Here is a 19,614-nt window from a genome sequence, read left to right on the forward strand (position 1 = left end):
GTCTCAGAGGAGCATATGAACTCACTCTGCTTCTCTACAGACCATCTGACTTAGACATACACTTCCAGGGCACCTTCTGACCCTAAGACCCTCCTCCAGAACATAGGAGGAAGAGTCATATGCTGCCCCAACCCCTGCCTTCTGTTTATACACAAAGGACAACAAGTGGACATACCATAAGGAATGAGCAAGGGGGTGAAGGCAGCAGGAATGGGTGGGAGAGACCCTTTGCAGATCAGGAAGCAGCTCCCCTTGTTCTTCCTTAACAACCATGGGCTGAAATGTGAGGTCGCTAAATGCAACTTAATAATGGCTTCTAATCTCCTACTGAGAAATTTCTTTCTGGCCTAAGCAACAGGCACAGCTATAGCAACTGATTTATTGCTGTCTCATCCACCACACAAAGACTTGTGAGTCGGCTCATGATTGCTCCTTTTGCACAGGCTTCTGGGAAGCTCAGCAGTGGCAAATCTGTAGCCCAACCCTAGCAAGGCCAGTAGGAGAACAGGGCCTTGCCACGGGTCACAACATTGTATGGCATGGCCTGGGGAGACTCACACCTTTTCCCCTCCTCCCTTCACGTGTGCTCAGGCCTTGAGGCAGGATGGCCTAGGTTCAACCCCGAACTCTGCTGCTACTATTCACGCAGTCTCAAGCCGGCTGCCTCACTTCTCTGCCCCTGACAGATATTACTCACCCCAGGTGTCTGGGTAATTTCTCCTCAGTCATCTTCCATGATTTCTGAGTCAGATCTCTCTCACATCCCATATTTCCTCCTCAAGGCATGGTGGTTAGGAACAGGGACTGAGAACCAGGGACGGAGTCCCACTCTGCATCTTACTAACTGTAGGACTTTGAGCAAGTCTCTCCATCTCTCCCAGGTGTCCTCATCTGTAAAACAGAGATGATAACCATACCTGTCTTATAGAGCAGCTAATGCTCTCTATTACTTAAAATGGTGCAAGGAGTGTGGCAAATGCTCAGAACGTGTCAGCTTTTGATGATGAGCTGGGCTTCCTGATTTTCCAAAGCATCACCTCATTAGACACTTCCAACCCTATCAACACCAGAACCTCATGTGATCACTATTTCCAACTCCCATGTGAGGGCAATGAGGCTCAGAGAGGTCAGGAGCGTGAGGTCACACAGCAGGAGCCCACCCTCCTGGGCCTGAGCCAAGCGAGGCCTTCCCCTGCACTGAGGGGCTCAGGCAAATTCCTACCTCAGCATAGGCTCCCAGCTGCCCCTCGAGGCTCCACATTATGGGGCCATCAGAGGCTGTGAAGGTGCCAGCTCACTCTTGGTCTGTTTCCTTGATACATAGCTCTCATGCTGGGAGAGAGAAAACTTAAGAGCAGCAGCCGAATCAGCAAGAGCAGCCAGCGGATCCAGGTGGGGAGAGATGGGGGAGGGGGAGGGGACGGGAGGGGAGGCCCCTGCCCTCCACCCACCATGGCTGCTGCAGCAAGCTGAGCAAGAGGCCTATCATCTGGCCCCAACAGTAGCAGCTGCAGAATGGCAGGAGCAGGAGGAGGGTAGGGAGGGCTTCCAAAGGGAAGGAGATTGAGCAGAATCAGAGGCGCTGACATGGGGATGAGATTCCCTGCTCTCTGCCCTCTGCCTGCCCTGGCGGTGCAGACTTCCGGGTGGGAAGGCGGAGCTCCAATCACCTGTGCACAGATCACACCCTTACCACCCCATCCCTGCAGGCTTGCCCACCGCTGTGTCACCATCAGCAGCAGGTGGAGGAGGCTGATAAGGAGCCTTCCACCTCTGAATGCCTGGTGTCCCCGGTCCCCCCGCAAAGCACAAGGGAGGGGTAGCTCCCCTCGCAGGCACTGCCCTGGACCTCACCCCGCAGTCTAGGGAGGCTTGTCCCCATCAAATACTCCTGGCCCCGTGAATCTCTCCCGCTGAGCAACTGTCATGGATGCAGTTTGACATCTGTGTGACTATCTGTGAATAAACTAAACCCGCCTCAAGCCCGCAAGCTCCATGAGGGCAGGAAGCACCTGTGGCTTTGCTCACGCGAGTGAGCCCAGCCCCTAAACGTCAAAGTCAGTATAGAGAAGACTGAAAGGGGATGAGGAAGGAGGCGGAGAGAGAAAAAGGCTGTGCCACCTCCCCAGTACTTGAAATGCTCAGAAGCATCCAGAGAAAGAAAAGAGGTAATTTAAGTCTGGCATGCTTCTTGGGCACATCATGACTCCCTGGGTGGTACCCTGAGCTGGGATTAGGAAGGAACAATGACACATACCACCCAAAGAAAATCAGTTAATCCATGCAGCCTCAACCTCAGAGGCAGGCACTGTAAGATTTCACTTACCCCTCCTCAAAGCTGCCTCTCTGATTTGCTTTTAGATATGAATGCACAGGGGAACTGTTAATTTGATTCTGCATTTAGCACACCTGATCTTCACAGTAATTGCTTTCATTGGTTCAGTCACAATCTAATGGGGACCTCCACATGCTTCTAGACTAGCATTTATTTTACCGTGAGATGTATAGTAAAACTGGAGATATTACAGCCGGATCGTAAATTAATCTCCAAACTGCTATCGATGATGCAGGCTCTCATCCCACTGTGCTTCCCACAGGTGATCTGGTTTACGGGAGACCATACATCACTGCGGATGGGAGACGGGCTCTGAAAATCCAGAAACCTGGTATACCGGTTCCAGCTCTGCTGTGTGATCTTGGACAAGACAGTATCCCACTCTGGGCCTCAGTTTCCATATCTGTAAAATGTGAGAGTTAAACCAGATGCTCCCTTGGAATGAGGCATGGTATGGTGAGAGGAAGGTCGAATTTGAAGTCCCTCAGACTTAAATTCTATGTTTTTAAATTGAGTTCTTATTGTCTTAGCAACTTTGGGCAAGTGACTTGCCTCACAGCCTCAGATTCTTCTTGGGTAAGATGGGGACGATGATAATACCTAACCAGCCTTTCCACATTTACCCTTCCAGTCTGCTCTCTGAACTACTGCCAACATGATCTTTTTAGAACACAAATCTGATCACTGTATCTCCCTCCTTAAAAGCTTTCAAAGGCTCTCCAGTGCCCTCTGTAAAAGCCTGCTTAATCTGGCAGATGCTTAGTCTAACCTCTACCAGGCTCCCCTACCTACCTGCTCCCATTCCAGCTGCACTGGCCATTCTACCTTCCCCCCATGCTCTCCTCTGCCACAGGCCCTTTGCTCATGCAGTTCGCATTCACCAAGTATTCTTCCTACCTTTTCCACCAACTTAGCCATGCTTCAGCCTCATTCCAGCCTCACTCAAGCCTCACTTCCCCATTTCCTTAGTGAAGCCTTACTCCCAGCCACATCAAGAGCCGTAGTAAAGACTCAGCCTGTATGTCTCTCCTTTGTTGCACATGTCACCAGTTGTAAATTTACATCTGCATAATTCTTTGATGAATAAATTAAACCCAGCACAGGCCCACAAGCTCCATGAGCACAGTTAAATGTTGCTCAACATTTAACACAGTGCCTATAGAAACAGTCATAATGAATATAATGAAACCCCACAATGGCCAACATGTATGAAGCAATTTCTACATGTCAGGCACTTCCCAACAGCCTTCAGAATTAGGTTTCACTATTACTCTCATGTAACAAAGGGAAAAAATGAGTCACAGAGAGGTTAGGTAACTTGCCTGACATCACACAGCTAATAAGTTGTCAAAGTCCAGAAGTCTGGTTACTGACAAACTATAGAAAGCTTTTCAGTCACTCAGTAAATGAGGCAGCGTCCAGGGAGCAGTTCTTTAAGCAAGGAGGCTGGCACCTGCTTAGGCACTTAATAATAATGACGACGATTGTTAACAGATATTGAGTACTTACAATGTGTCCAATGTTATTCTAAGGACTTTTACATGAATTAATTCATTTTATCCTCTCAATGGCATTTTCTTTATGAGGGAGTACTACCAGTATCATTATTAAGCAGATGAGAAAATTGAGGCTGGGAAAGATGAACTGACTTGCCCAAAATCACCTGGCTTGTAGGCAATAGAGGCAGAATTTGAACCCTGGTCCACCTAACTCCAGAGTCTAGCAAAAACCCAGCTCTGTGATTCTCAGGGAGGACCAGGCTCGATCTCCTCTGCAGTAAAAATGGAATCAATTCTCCCCTATGCCACAGTTTTCTGAATTCAGTTCTACCTGTGAGAAGGCCTGTGCTTCTTATGGCACTGAGCCCACCCAGCTAGGCAGGGTATGGAGGGAGCTGTCCCTGGAGATGATAAAGCCAGCTATTTCCCCAGGGCCTTAGCTGAGGAGGCTATGCTGTGATCTGATGGACAGCTGGGAAGTGACTCATGGGGAGTCAGGGAGAGGGGAAGCCGGCGAGGACTAAAAAAAGACCTGCGACCACATATTATGCACAAGGACAATCATCAACCGTAACCACCACCACCAAGGCAAGCCCCGCCCTCTACCCCACACGCCCCTCAGGCTGCACTGGAGTCCTTCTGGGATCCTCCTGGAGGCCCCTATGATCCGGATTTCACCACCCGGCTGTGGCAGTTCAGAGCACAGGCTCTTGAGTCCAAATCCCAACTCAATCACTGTGTAGCTGTGGCATCCTGAACTAGTTGCTGAACTTTTCTGAGCCTCAGTTTCTTCCTCAGCACATTGAGGATAAGAAACAGTCATTTTGCAAGAAGAGTGTGGAGATTAAATAAAGTCTTGTGTGTGGAAATTCTGGAATAGTCCCTGGTTCAGCAACTGGTAGTTCTCCCTGTAGATAAAATGCAGGAGATGCAGGAGACACATAATACAATTTTCCTGGAGCACCCACTTGTTCAGATTGACATTTTTCCTTCACATCCATTCACTGTTAATCTACTCCACTTTCAGTATAGAATGATACTATCGATAATAATAAAGATAACAGTTATTAAGTACATATGAGATGCTACGATCAACATTTCACATTCATTATGTCATTTTAATCCTCACAAGCATTCTATAAGGCAGAATGCCAACTGCCTAATTCAAATCTGGCCGGCCACTTGCAAGCCATGTCACCTTAAGCAAATTCATTAAACCTTCTGTTCCTCAACTTATTAATCTGTAATATGGGGATAATAATAGCGCCTGCTTCATAAGGTTGTTGAGATGGCTAGCTCTCTATTAAATACTTATGCCCCTCTGATACTGTAGACTTGTGGCTATGGGTGGCTGCCCTGCCAGAGACCATAATTTCCAGCCCCCTTACATCTAATGGAGGCCATGTAACCAAGTGCCAGTCACTGGAATGTGGAAGGAATTGACACACCCACACCCAGGACTGTATTACAATCCTCCACATTCTCTATCATCATCAATCAGAGACGTCTCTGGGAGTTATGTGTTCAAGATGGTAGAGCTTCCATCAACTTCCACAGACAGAGCACCTCTCTCCCCTGCCATCAGGTGGACTCTACATGAATGAGAAAGCAGCTTTTATTATGTTCAGCCACTAAGATGTTAGGATTTATCTGATGCATCAGCTAGCATTATCCTAACTAATACAGAACTTAGTTCCAGAAGCGGACTACTTAAAACATGTGACATTGGCTTAGAAGTCAGGTAGCAGGTTACACTAGAGCCTGGAAAACTGGAGACCCATGTGATACAGAAGAAAAATGTCTCATTAAACTGTCATCTATAACTTGGCAGTCGGTGCTCATGCCTACTAAGCCTGTATGCTCTATAGAAAGAGCATAAAAAAAAATGATAATAGAGTTTGCTAACTGTTCCTGGCTAAGTAAGGTACTAGGTAAAGAGAAGAACTCAGGCATAAATTAACCAGTTTGAAAGTAATTTTAGAAAGGAATAATGGAGAGGTAAAAACAGACAACTATGTCTAAACCCTAAACAATAAAAGAGTGAGAAGACATTTAAGTGAAATAAGTATCATGTGAAGAATATAAGCTTCCCACCTAAGCCTGATGGCCTCAAGGTAGCTGCCATTAAATTTAGAGAGAAAGAGAGGTATGGGGAAAAGGAAGTAATAATCCGGGCTTCAGAATTAAGTCTAGGAAATAACTTTGGGTGTGGCTACTGGCATATTAGACATCATAGATCAAAGTCTTACTAAGTTGTTGAGGGAATTGCATCGCAAAATCTATAAACCTTGACTTTAATAGTCTTTTACTGTTATAGCATTAAAACAATCCTTGGGCCCCCAGAGGTTCAAGGGAAAGAACTAGGTGACAAAAGATTTAGAGCCCCCAAGAAGGCCATACTGCCCACGACCAACTTCAGGTGTGGCCGTGGAAAATAACAAAGAAAAAAAAAAAAAATCCTCCCACCAGCACAGCTGAGAGTGTGGAGAACAATGAACCAGTAAATTCCTATCAGGAGAAGAATCAGGACCTAATCCAGGAGCTTCACCGACTGCTGGGATATAACCCCACAATGCTTGCTTGGCAAGATTTCATCACTACTGAGGACCGGTGACTGCTATGTACGTACCGTCCATGATTATCCTTTCCAAATGGGAGTTTTGTGATGGTTATCCCACCCTGCTCAGATGTGGGATATGAATGCAGAGTGGCAGATAATAAGTTTGTTTTGCCTCATGAGTCCCTGGACCATGGTGAGGTGCCACACTCAGCTTCATGGACAGGACTGAGCAACATCCAATGACTCTGAACTTGAAGTTGGAAGCAGGGATCAGATAAAATGTGGGTTCCTCCCTTAGGGAAAAGAGAATGTGTTTTGAGCATAGGAAGAAGGAGGCACACACATATTGGTGGTCAGAGAGCCAATGATACATCTGGTCAATGATATGTGGACACAAGCAATGTAAGTCCCTCCAGGCTTAGCCTATACCACCTTTCTTAAGCTCCTCCACACTCACTGTCTCCCTCTACCTACTGGCTGGATGAATGTCCAAGGAAAGCACTGAAGGCCACATGTAGAAAATAAAAAAGGCAAATTCTCCATTAGTCAAGCTTGGTACCTAAATGACCCTCCTGCCTCCTCCAACCCCACTCCTCTCTCAATCAGAGTTTAAGTGTATAAGAAATGAATTTCTATTGTGTTAAGCTACTGAGATTTCTGAACTATCTTTAATAATAACTGGTAAGGCCAGGCATGGTGGCTCATGCCTGTAATCCCAGCACTTTGGGAGGCAGAGATGAGTGGGTCACCTGAGGTCGGAAGTTCGAAACCAGCCTGGTCAGCATGGTGAAACCTTGTCTCTACTAAAAATACAAAATTAGCCGGGCGTGATGGCACATGCCTGTAATCCCAGTTACTCAGGAGGCAGAGGCAGGAGAATCGCTTGAACCTGGGAGGCAGATGTTGCAGTGAGCTGAGATTGCACCACTGCACTCCAGCCTGGGCAACAAGAGCAAAACTCCATCTCAAGAATAATAATAATAATAATAATAGCTGATGTAACTATAATGATTATAATACATAAAGCTCTTAAAATAGTGCCTGGCATATCATAAGCTATACAAGTAGAGCTGTTTATTACAATACCCATTTTACAGATAGGGAAACTGCAGCTTACAGGTGTGCCTGAGTCCAGAGTCAATTACTATTTTGTATTTACCTTTCAGTGGATAATAAGTTTGGTAATAATGAGTTTGGTGCCTGGCTCAAGGTCACAAATACTAACAGACTCAGAATTAGAGGCCTTCCTTCTAGTCAAAGTTCATCAACTCCACCTCTGACCCCAGGTCTTCAGGTTAGTCCTTCTTTGTTTTGTTATTTTTATTTTATGTTTCAGGAAACACCCAACTTGCAAATGCCCCAGCACTGAACTAGCAGGTCTGCACAGAAAACCCAATCACCCTCTACTGACCCAAATTCAAGTTTTAATTTACATCAAGCCAGTTAATTAAAAAGGTGCTCTGTGTGCACAGGCACTGCTACAGCTGGCTCTTGAGATAGCGTTTGCTCTTCCTCTTAAGAAGCTGGGTTTCTTCTGTGACATTTTTGGTCCAACACAGCAACACTTTTCCACAGAACAGGATGACCAGTTTAGGGAAAAGAAAACAGCTGAGCAAGCATTTTGTGCAGAGGCAATAGAAAAGCAAAAGACCTGAAAACCAGCCTACCCCCAAAGCCCATGCTGACAGGTGAGGGCTTGTGTTAATTAATGTTTATCAAATGACTGGGGATCCCTGAAATGAAAGAGACTATTCAAAATCCCCCAAGTATTATTATTTTCTCCAGCCTGAATAATCTGTTTTTTAAGGAAGCCATTATTATCGAGTGCCTACTATGTGGCAGGTGCTTTTATAAACTGTATCTGAATTAATCCTTGTAATCGCCCTTTGTGTTCGGTTTGGGTTTTCTTCCTTTTTCAAATACATCTTCTTTTGTTTTCTAATCCTCACTGTATAGATGAGAAAACTAAGTTCAGCAAAATTAAGTCACTTGCTAGAGAATGGTAGAGTGAAAATTTGGGGTTAGATCTAAGTGTAAGGTCTTTCTCCCTTCCTTTTCACCATTCCATACCACCTCTTCCAGTCTGCCCTTCAAATTGTACATTTAAAACAAACTGTAATTCAAGAATACCTATGGCTTTTTTTTTGGTGTGTCTTTTTTTTTTTAACTGAAGTATATTTCGCAATACAGTAAAATGCTCAAATACTAGGTTTACCATTAGATACCAGCCTGGCCGGCATGGTGAAAACCCGTTTGACAAATGCATACATGTACCTCTGAACCCACATTCCAATCAACATAAGGAACTATTTCCAGAAAGTTTCCTGGTGCCCCTTCACTAAAGATAGACATCATTTAAGTTTAAAATACAGCAAATAAAATAAGCTACCTTAATGTTATTTTATTTTACTTTATTTATATATATATATTTTTTTTCTGTAGAGATGAGATCTCACTATGTTGCTTCAGCTGGTCTCAAACTCCTGGCCTCAAGCAATCTTCCTGCCTCAGCCTCCCCAAAATAAGCTACTTTCCTTTGACCAAAACAATCCTTTTGTGACCCTGGCCATGGGGCTCTGCCCATGGCATCAATCTTGAGGCAGGTGTACCGAGTTACTTAGTGTTGTACTAAAAAGGGGGATCCAGTTAAAATTCTGTGCCTTGTTGGTTCCATCCACCCTGAGCATGTAGGAATGAATTAATCTGGATGTGATAGAGATGAGATACCATTGTGCCTGGATTATCACAACTATCATCATCATTTTAGCACCTACCATGTGTCAGCACCAGATTATAATAGCCTTAGACACATAATCTCATTTAATCCTTGTAATTATTACCTCTATTTTACAGCTGAGGAAACTGGAGGACAGAGGGGTTGGGTCACATACCTAAGAACAAACAACTAGAAAATGGCAGCCTTGAAATTCAAATCCTAGAGGTCCAACACCAGAGGCCATTCTCTTAACTGCCTTTACAGCTGATGGGCAAATTTTAAATGTGTAAAATTGAATCAGCTGGTTATATTCATGTAACAAGCAGTAGAGAGCATCTATTATACAAAGTGCCAGGCACTGTGCTGAGTGATACGGAAGGAGACACAGAGATGAATAAGAACGGAGAAGGGGTTGTGTCAAGGAAGCCCTCACAAGGAAGCCAGGAAGACCAACTCATTCTTGAAGCCAAGTCTTCAAGGATGAGTAGGAACTGGCCAGCTCTAAAGGAATTTAAGGCACAATGACTAGTACATACAAAGGCACAGTGAAGTACTTCTGCCCACTCCTTATTTAGCTCAATCAAGTCAAAATTTTAAAACTCCACAGTGGGGTCCCTTAGCTGTTGCCCCGGCTCTTCAAAACAGCTGAAAATCAACACAAAACTCCAGTTCTGAAAAGTTTTTACATAACTGCAAAGTTCATGCCCACAGCAAGCCCATGGATGTGATTTTTGAGAGCCCCTAGGCCTTCTTTCACTTCAGAGCCAAATATATTTTGTTTTCTGAATCCAGTCCCATGTGACTAGTTTCACAATTCCTTAGCCTGGGCAGTTTAGCAGCAGCAAATTAGAAAGGTGGACAGGTACAGAAACATCAGTAAGAAGGGGCAACCAAGGAAGAACTTGAAGCCAGTGCCAGCCTGTAGTCCCGGCTACTCGGCTGAAGTGGAAGGATTGCTTGAGCTCAGGAGTTCAAGGGCAGCCTGGGCAACATAGCAAGACCCCTTCTTTAGAACAACAATAACAACAAAGTAGAAAAACTTGCAAAGATGATTCAAGAAACTCAAAAAGCAATCGTTTTTTCAGGACATCGTTGTATAATGCAGTACAATAGCTTGCTCAACTCAAACAGATATCTAATAAGCTCCAACTGTGTACTAGGGCCTCTTTTTTTTTTTTTTTTTTTTTTTGAGACAGAGTCTTGCTCTATCGCCCAGGCTGGAGTGCAGTGGCGTGATCTCGGCTCACTGCAAGCTCTGCCTCCCTGGTTCACACCATTCTCCTGCCTCAGCCTCCCGAGTAGCTGGGACTACTACAGGCACCCGCCACCACGCCCAGCTAATTTTTTGTATTTTTAGTAGAGACGGGGTTTCACTGTGTTAACCAGGATGGTCTCAATCTCCTGACCTCGCGATCCGCCCGCCTAGGCCTCCCAAAGTGCTGGGATTACAGGTGTGAGCCACCATGCCCGGCCTACTAGGGCCTCTCTTAGGCTTAGCAGGAGATATAAAAACACGCAAAATCCAGTTCTGCCCAGTTCCATTTGATAGGAACAAAAAGTATACAATTCAGGAATTGTATGACAGGAAGGGTGTCTGTTCACCTGTGTAGGTAATAAAGGGCAGGTGGGATGTCTGAAGGCAGGGAACTCATCTGTCACTAAAGAGCCATATAGACAGGGGTTAAGAGTACGGACTCTGGAGCCAGACTATCTGCATTTAAATAAGCAAGATACTTAAATTCCCTGTGCCTCAGTTTCTTCCTGTAAATAATGGGGATAATAGTGTAGTACCTTTTCAAGAGGTACTGGGGATCAAATGGGTCAATATACAGAGCCCTGCTGGATACATGTTAGCTGTTATTACCTCTCACCCGGCGCTTGCTCAGACCCTAGCATTTAGCAACTGCAGTAAGTACCGATGAACAAATGAATTCACAAATGAATAAATAAATGATACTGCCAAATTAAAGGAGGGAAAATCTATTAGGTAAGGTATGTTGTCCTTAATAAGGCTTGCAGATCAGAAAGACTCCGTACAAAATAGTTTAAGAAATAGGTTTGATGTTTAATGTATGATTCCGATACCTAAGGAATTAATCACTCATTCTTTAACTCTTCTGCATAAATGACCTGCCATTTTAAACAAGCCCAAAGAAAAGACATGAAGAGATCACAATGAACTTACAGTATATCTCATACCCAGAGGAGGCTGAAGGGGCCCTGAAACCTAAGAGTTAAGCGCTGTGGTGTGGGAGAGGTTGTGATGGCAGCAAACCCCAACCGTCATTCACTCACCCTGCCCAAAACCAACTCTGTGGTCTTCTCCTTCCTTAAATTATACTTCCTCCAAAAAGGGTAAACACAAAAACTGTTTTTAAAAGTTGTTAAGGTTCATAAAAGTAAAACCGATTTGAAAAAATATAGAAGCTACTAACACAGAGCTACAAGAGGACCTGGGGTTGTATTACATATCTAGCCCCCTATTTTACAGAGGAGGCAACTGAGGCCCAAAGATGTAAAGTGACTTGCCCAAACTCACAACTTCAGGATAATGGCAAAGTCAGAGGTAGGGCAGGGTGCCCAGATTTCCACACTAGAGCCTCCCAAAGGAAATAATGAGGGAGAAAAAAGAAGAGGTTCCAGGCCCAGAAGGTGGGTAAGGAGTTGGAAGTCGGGGGCAGCAAAGAGTAAGATGATTGTCATGGGGGCCACCAGGAAGGAAATTAAGCCCCTCTGTGCTTTTTGGTGGGGGTAGGGTTTCAAACAAAGATCAATCCAGTCCAAAGCTCCCAGGTTTTGCAGTTGAATCCCCGCATTCTCAAGAAGCACATACAAAGCCCAATGCCTTCTCCCCAGATGTTTCCATCTTAGTCGAGAGTTCAGGGTGTGTGTGTGTGTGTGTAAGTGTGTGGGGGGGGGGTCCTCGAAGATATCCTCTCTTTGAGGGTTGTGCCCTGGCTGGCAGCAGACGGGGAAGGGCTCTGGCAAAGAGATCCTGAAGAGTCTCAGAGATCAGCGCGGATTCCCCTCCCCAACACACACAAACACACACACCCGCTTTGCTCCTTCCTTTCCCTCCCCCACTGATGATCAAATCCAGGTGAAGGGACCGAGGGCTGCAGGGTCGGTTTCCAAAGGCTTCCGCTGGAGCCGGGCGCCCAGCGCGCCCGCTCGTTCCTGCGCACACTCACAAGCACACTTACACACGCACGGACGCGCGCGCACTCAGACTCTCACACGCACATGCACACCCTTGGCACCGCCCACCGCAGTGCTCCTCCAGCCCCCGGGAAACAGACAGGCAGCAACATGAATGAAATCTGCCCAGAAAGACTGCATTTCAGCTCCAACCACGCAACCTCTGGCCAAACCGCCGAATATGTAACAAAGTTTTCTTTCGCCTTTAAAGTCTCCAGTTACGCTTCTACCATTTCCTGTGGAAAAATGAAGCTTTGAAGTGTCTAGCTCCGGCTTTCGCAGACGGGCAGCACCGCCAGCGCGAGCTCTCGAAAACAAGCGCCCCGGCCCCACCCCCTTCAAGGACAGAACTGCGGGTTCAAACCCACCCAGGTCAGGCCTTCAAAACAGTGGGGCGTGAAGAGAGGATGATAGAACCTACTGGAAACGACGCCCTAAACTGACAACCCCCTCCAGAACTGCCCCCGCCAGCTCCATCCTGCCCAGATCCCCAGAGGCGCTCCTTCAGCCAAGTGGTGAGAGCTGCAGCTCCCTGCCAGAGGGAATGGAGAGGCCAAGAGCTGGGAGGCTGGAATTGGGGGCTTTGTCCATCCCGCAGCCCCCACCAGCTGTGTGCTCTAGCCCTCAAAAACTGCTCTGGAAAAACTTGGCACCGACAAGTCTTCCCGCACCCCAGTCTCACCACACACACCTCTACGACTGTCTAGGCCAAGCAAGCTCTCAAGTATTCAGCCGGTACGGCCGTCAGGCCCCTCCTTCCCCTGTGCACTGAGTGTCCCCCGAGGGCGTGGGGGAAGTGGGAGCATTGGGTTGCGGAGAGCTGAACGCGCCTCCTCCCAAGTCCTAGGGAGCCAAATTCATGCGCCCAGGGAAGTGGCATCTTCAAGGTCAAAACAAACAGTGTTGGGGTGGAGTATATGTACTAAGCGCAAATGATCTCAACCCTGCTCCAAAAAATGGTGCTGGGTTTTGCTCACTGCTTGCTGGAGGCAGCTGTCGCCCGGCCCCTCACCGGGGGCGGAACCTCGCGCTCGCGGACCTGGGACAGCACCAGCGGCGTAAAATACGCGCACCCGAGTGCTGGAGGGAACAGACAACCGCCTGTTCTGGCTACCTCCAGCCCGGCCGCCTCCTCAGCGGCTTGGGACAGCAGCGCGTGGCTGGGAAGACGCGGGAAGGGGACGCGAGGCAAACTTGCGCCAAGAGTTGGCCAGGTTGGGTGGGAGGGAGTGGCACCCGCGCAGCCACTTACCGCTGGCGTTCTTCCCGCAGATGAGGTGCTGGTAGGGCTGCAGGAGACCCCAGATCTCCGAGTCGTTGTTGACCGTGTGCTCCAGGGTCTCCACGGTGAACTTGGGCGCCTCGTGGAGCGCATGGTGGTGGTGATGGTGGTGGTTGGCTGCGGCTGCCGGCGGGACTGCGGCGGCCGCGGCGGCCGGCGGGGCGCAACAGCTGCTGCCCCCGCTGGCGCTGCTGGCTGCGCTGCAGGCGCCGCCGCTCGCCGCTCCTCCCCCGGGCGCCTCCCGCTCTTTATCCGCCGCTGGGGCCGCACCGGGGCCCGAGCTCGGGCCTGGGCCGGAGCCCGAGCCTGACCCAGGGCCACTGCAGCTCCGGGGCACACCGGAGGCCACGACCCGCGAATAGATGTCCCGGAAGAGGCTCTCCATGCAGGCTGTCAGGTAGATGGCGGCGTGCTCGTGGATGCGCAGCGCCACGCGGCTGTCCACCATCCAGCGATACACGCGGCCCACGGAGAAGGTGAGGCCGCAGCGTGCCGACTTGCCGCGGCCCAGGCGGTCGCCGCCGGCGCTGCTCATGTTGTAGAGGGACAGTGCGGCCAGCGCAGCCGCCGTGCAGTGTGCGGCCAGGCCCCAGGACAGCACGATCTCCATGGCGCTCTGGATCTCGTACTTGGTGCACTTGGCGAAGCGCAGACTCAGGCGCTGCGCCTCTTTGGCGATGCGCACCAGCGCTCGGCTCACCAGCGTCGACAGCTTGGCCAGCGCGTCCTTGGGCAGGCCGCCGGGGACCGCCGGGCCTGCCCGGGGATCCCGCGAACGCAGCAGCAGCGCCTCCAGCTCCTGGAGAGTCCAGGGGACCTCGTCTAGGTCCGGCAGCAGCCGCGAGCAGTGCTGGCCGGCGCAGTCCAGCCCCTCGGAGTCTTCCACCAGGGCAGTGTTGACGGTGTCAAAGCTGTTGTGCCGGCTGTGCATGGAGTCAGCTAGAGGCGGCCAGCAGCTCCCGCCATACGGGGACGCCGGGTGCGAGTCGGAACAGCACAAAGACAAGTTGGAGGAGCGCACCGAGTCCGCCGCGCCACCATAACCCGAGTCCAGCGTCAGATCCTCCAGCGTTCTCACAACGGGCTTCTTACCTCTCCTGGCCATCGCTGCGCCACTTCATGCTGCAGCCGCCTGGGAGCCAAGGAGAAGGAGCAGCGAGGAGCAGCGAGTGCCGCGGGGCGCGGGGAGAGCGGAGTCTGCGCCGCCTCGGCTCACTTTTCCACCAGCCGCTGCTACCAACTGTTACTACTTTCGGCTGCCTCCCGGAACCGCCGCGGCTGGAATATACAGAGCAGACCCTGGAGTCATCTTCCAGAGTCCGGGCCGGAGCTGGGCGCACGGGGGAGCGAGCCAGGCCGGGAAGGAAGCTCTCCCCGGGGCTTGCCCCTTTCTTCTAAAATAAAAAGTGTCTAGACCGTTCCTCCCTGAGCCCCTCTGGGCGCAGAAGCCACAGGGCGCCGGCCACGGTGTTCGTGGGACTGAGACCACCCCAAATGCCGCCGCCGCCGCAGCTCCGCGGGCAGCTGGCTCCCAGCTCCCGGCTCTTGGCCCTGGTTCGCTCGGCGCCAGCCTGCCCTGCACCGGAGCGCAGCAGCGGCCGTGGCGGCTGCAAACCTTGCCGAACCCCAGCAAACCCCGGGCAGCTAGTGGGACGGGCGTATGCAAAGCAGGGCCGGCGGAGAGCCAGTGGAATCGGAGAATGCTAATTACCTCGCCTTTTTTTTTTTAAATCCCTCCTCTCCATGCGGCCCCGCCCCTCACACACGCCCCCGGAGGAGACCGAGGCTGCAGGAAGTGGGGAGCAGTGGCCAGGAACTTGGGGAACCCTTGCAAGCGTAGAGACGTGGATGCCGCCCCCTGCTGCTGTCCCTGCCCTCAGTCTCCCGGAGGTTGGTGGGTTGGACCGGTGACCTCCCCACCTAGGTGTGCTCTCCACCGCGGTTCACAAGGTGTCTGCCTGACAGTCGCTGTCTCCCCTGCGTTTCGGATTTCACTTTTTTCCCCACTGTAACGCCTGAAACACGGTTTCCCTCCCTCTCTATTCCCACTTCGGGTACGCAAACCAATTAGTGGGGCCCTTTTTCAGCCCAGGTTTGCTCCAGCATGGAGAGAAATAAGCCTGGCGAGCGGAAGCCCGGGGCGGTGGACTCCACTGGGAGGCCGGATCTCCAGCCATTCGCCACCTGCCAGTAGGGCTCGATTCCTTTCAGCAGCCAGGAGGACCCTGCTCCCCGCTTCAAAGTCCTGGGCGTGTGCTGCAGGGAGGGCTCACGCACCACTTTGCCATCCTGGTGGGCATCGTTCCAAATAGCTCCGCCTTTTTAAAAGGAGTAAATTTGCTCAAAGGAGAATCTTCTTTTCTGACTAAAGATATAATATCTATATGCATGACTTTGCTGCATTCCTGTGTCAAATAGCATCGTGTCCTCTACTTGTCTGTCCCCACCCGCCCGGGCAGAAGCCGTATCTTACACACATGGGGATTCCTCCTCACACTGTGTCTCTCAGCTTAGAATCCCTTCCTATAGGAAGCCGGCCCAGATCTTTCAGGACTGGCTTTGGTGTTTCCACTGCCTCCGTCCCCTTCTGTGGTTGCTGATTTCTGTGCCCTTGCAACACTAGGTTGCAAAAGTCTGGTTACTTGTCTAGATTCCACGCTGGGCCAGGGGTTCCCATGCAGAGTCCTGGCACAGTAGAGGTGCTCAGTAAATACTTGTAAATTGATGAAGGACCTAAGGATATGCTTTTAAAATGTTGCTTTGAATGTTCGACAATGGCCAACAGGTATATGCAAATATGCTCAACATCACTAATCATTAGGGAGATGAAAATCAAAACCACAATGAGATATCACTTCACACCTGTAAGGATGGCTATTATTAAAAAGTCAAAAGACGACAAGTGTTGGCACGGATGTGGAAAAAAGGGAACCTTTGTACACTGGTGGTGGGGTGTAAATGAGTACAGCCATTATGGAAAACAGCATGGAGGTTCCCAAAAATAAAAATAGAACTACTATGTGATTCAGCAATCCCACTTTTGAGTATACACCCAAAGAAAATAAAATCTCTGCTGAATGCAGTGGCTCACGCCTGTAATGCCAGCACTTTGGGAGGCCAAGACAGGCAGATCACTTGAGGTCAGGAGTTGGAGACCAGCCTTGCCAACATGGTGAAACCCCGTCTCTACTAAAAATACAAAAATTAGCTGGGCATGGTGGTGCACACCTGTAATCCCAGCTACTGGGGAGGCTGAGGCACAAGAATTGCTTGAACCCAGGGGGCAGAGGTTGCAGTGAGCCAAGATTGTGCCACTGCACCTCTGCCCGGGTGACAGAGTGAGACTCCGTCTCAAAAAAAAGAAAGAAAAAGAAAAGGAAAAGAACATCTCTCTCTTGAAGGGAGAGATGCACTTCCATGTTCATTGCAGTTTCTTCACAATAGCCAAGATGTGGAAACATACCTAAGTGTCCATCCACAGATAAATGGGTAAAGAAAATGTGGTGTGTATATATCTGCAATGGAATATTATTCAGCTCTAAAAAAGAAGGAAATCCTGTCATTTGCAATAACATCATGAACTTGGAGAATATTATCCTAAGTGAAATAAACCAGACACAGAAAGACAAGTACAGCATGATCTCATTTATATGTGGACTCCTAAAAAAAAAAAAGTTGAACTTATAGCAACAGAAAGTAGAACGGTGGCTACCAGGGGCTGGAGAGTGGGCAAAAAGGGGACAATATTGGTCAAAGGTCACAAACTTTCAGTTGTAAGATAAGTATGTTCTGGAGAACTAATGTATAGCATATATCAGCAAACTATATCGCTTGCTGATATAGTTAATAATAACGTATTATATACTTGAAATTTGTTAGAAGAGTAGATCTCATGTGCTCTCATCATACACAGAAGGTAACTATATGAGGTGAAGGATCTGTTAATTAGCTTGATTGTGGTCATCATTCACAATGTACATGTATGTCAGAACATCACATTGTCTACCCTAAATATAGATAATTTTTATTTTTCAATCATACCTCAGTAAAGCTGGGAGGGGGTGGGAGTCAATAGACTTTCTCAGGTAACCTCATGAATTGTCTCGTGTTTCTCATACCTGTGAGCCTCAAATCTGCTATCGCCCTATAGCTGCCATCCTAATATACACGCTGATCACCTCCCACTTTCACTATTATAGTATCCTACCAACTGGTCTCCTATTCTCCTGCCCCTACCTTCTTCAAACCATCCAGTCCAAGAATCTTCTGGAAGCCTGGTTTTCATTTTATCATTTTTTTGTAATTATCAGAAAAGAAATTCAAAGGTTCTCCATTACCTTCCAGCTAAAGTTTCTACTGATTAACTGGATTTCAGGGATCTGTTTCCAGATCTCATGGTGTTTCCAGACTCTTTCCATAATATCATAAACCTTTTATAAGGGATGGATGGCAAGGATGTGGAGAAAAGGGAACCCTTGTACATTGATGGATGGTAGGAATGTAAATTGGTACAGACATTGCAGAAAGCAGTATGGAAGTTCCCCCCAACCAAAGAAAAAGAATAAAAAATGGAACTACCATATGATCCAGTAATGCCACTTCTGAGTATATTTCTAAATGAAATAAAATATCTGTCTTGAAGAGATATTTGTACTTCCTCTCTAGGGTCTCATCACCCCAGCCTTCTGAACACACACTCACACTCATGTAGACACATGAACAGACTACTACAGTAACTATTCAAAACTACCAGTAATATATGTTATCCTCTAAGAAATGCTACTAGACAATAAACATATACTAAAGATTAAAAATATATTAAAAAACAGAAATTAAATTACTAGGATTATTTTGCCTACCAGATTGGCAAAGGTTTATATAACCAGTGATGATTAATGTATGTCATATAGACACATGATATACACAGATACATTCACACACCTTCACACAGATACACAGAAACATGCATGCACTCATAGGCAGGCATAATCACATATGCATGCACCCTACGCTGTAGCCATCCTGAAATCGCTTGCTGATTTTCCAAGGTAACATGTTGTCTCTTGCATCTGATATGTCTTTGCAAATGCATATTCCCTTTGCTTGTGGCACTCTTCTCCCACCTCCACTTCTCCATCCTTTCTTCTCAACCAGTAATGTTCAGATCCAAGCTTAGCTCCACTGTGTTTTCCCTGATGCTGCCTCCTCTCCTCCAGCCCTGATGTGGGAAGGTGTCCCATTTCTGAGCTTAGGGCTTGTTCCCAAGGCCTTTCTCTCTTCTCTGCATGTTTCCCCGGTGATCTCACCTACCCCATGCCTTCAGTTACCGTCATCTATCTAAAGTGATGAATGCTCAGTAGAATGCAGGGAGCAAGAGAATTCTCATTTTCTCCATGAGGGAAAAGCCTCATGGAGAGGAAAAAAGAGACTGAAAGCAATGGGCTGTATGTTGACTCTTTCTTCTACAGCACCAAGTTGACTTGGGTTCTAGTACTATCTCTGCTGCTTTTCCAATCACGTATCCTGAAGTCGCTCATTCAATCCCTTTGCACATCTATCTCCTTGCCTTTGAAATGAACAAAGTAATTGCATTCACTTTATAGGGTTTCTGGAAGCGGGGAAGAGGGATTAAATGAGATTTTAAAAATATACTCTGTAGGATTTGGCATGGTGTTCCACCTTGATAATAACCCTATAAATGTCTGTTAATAGCTCCCACATTTTCCTGTTTTCTGTAATAAGCACTTATTTCTTATAGAGTCAGAAGAAAAATAAAACAAATGTTTCATTAAAAATTCAACTTATCCTTCAAGGCTGGGCTGAAATGCCACCTCCTCTAGGAGACTTTGCCATTTCTCAGCAGACATGCTCTTTCCTCTTCTTATGCTACAAATGTCTTCTCTCCCCTTCCAGATGGCACAGTTCTTAAATGCAGGGATCTTGCCCACAACATAGTGCTAGTACGAATGAATGTGATCCTTAGAATTATGAATAAACCAAAGCACACGTCCATTTGGTTGACGA

At 47.9% G+C, this 19,614-nt stretch overlaps 1 protein-coding gene across 2 annotated transcripts in view; it reads right to left on the bottom strand.

Annotated features, from left to right (window-relative positions):
• Positions 1-15,248, bottom strand: part of BTBD11 (BTB domain containing 11) — a 340,401-nt gene extending 325,153 nt beyond the window's left edge. For both annotated transcript variants that reach the window (XM_033220772.1, XM_033220771.1), the window contains exon 1: positions 13,561-15,248. In XM_033220772.1, the coding sequence (XP_033076663.1) occupies positions 13,561-14,695 (1,135 nt within the window). In that variant the 5' untranslated portion in view covers positions 14,696-15,248. The remainder of the gene's footprint in view (positions 1-13,560) is intronic.
• Between the last annotated feature and the right edge of the window lie 4,366 nt (positions 15,249-19,614).

This window comes from Trachypithecus francoisi, unplaced genomic scaffold (genome assembly GCF_009764315.1).
Source record: "Trachypithecus francoisi isolate TF-2019V2 unplaced genomic scaffold, Tfra_2.0 Lachesis_group11, whole genome shotgun sequence".
Taxonomy (NCBI): Eukaryota; Metazoa; Chordata; class Mammalia; order Primates; family Cercopithecidae; genus Trachypithecus; species Trachypithecus francoisi.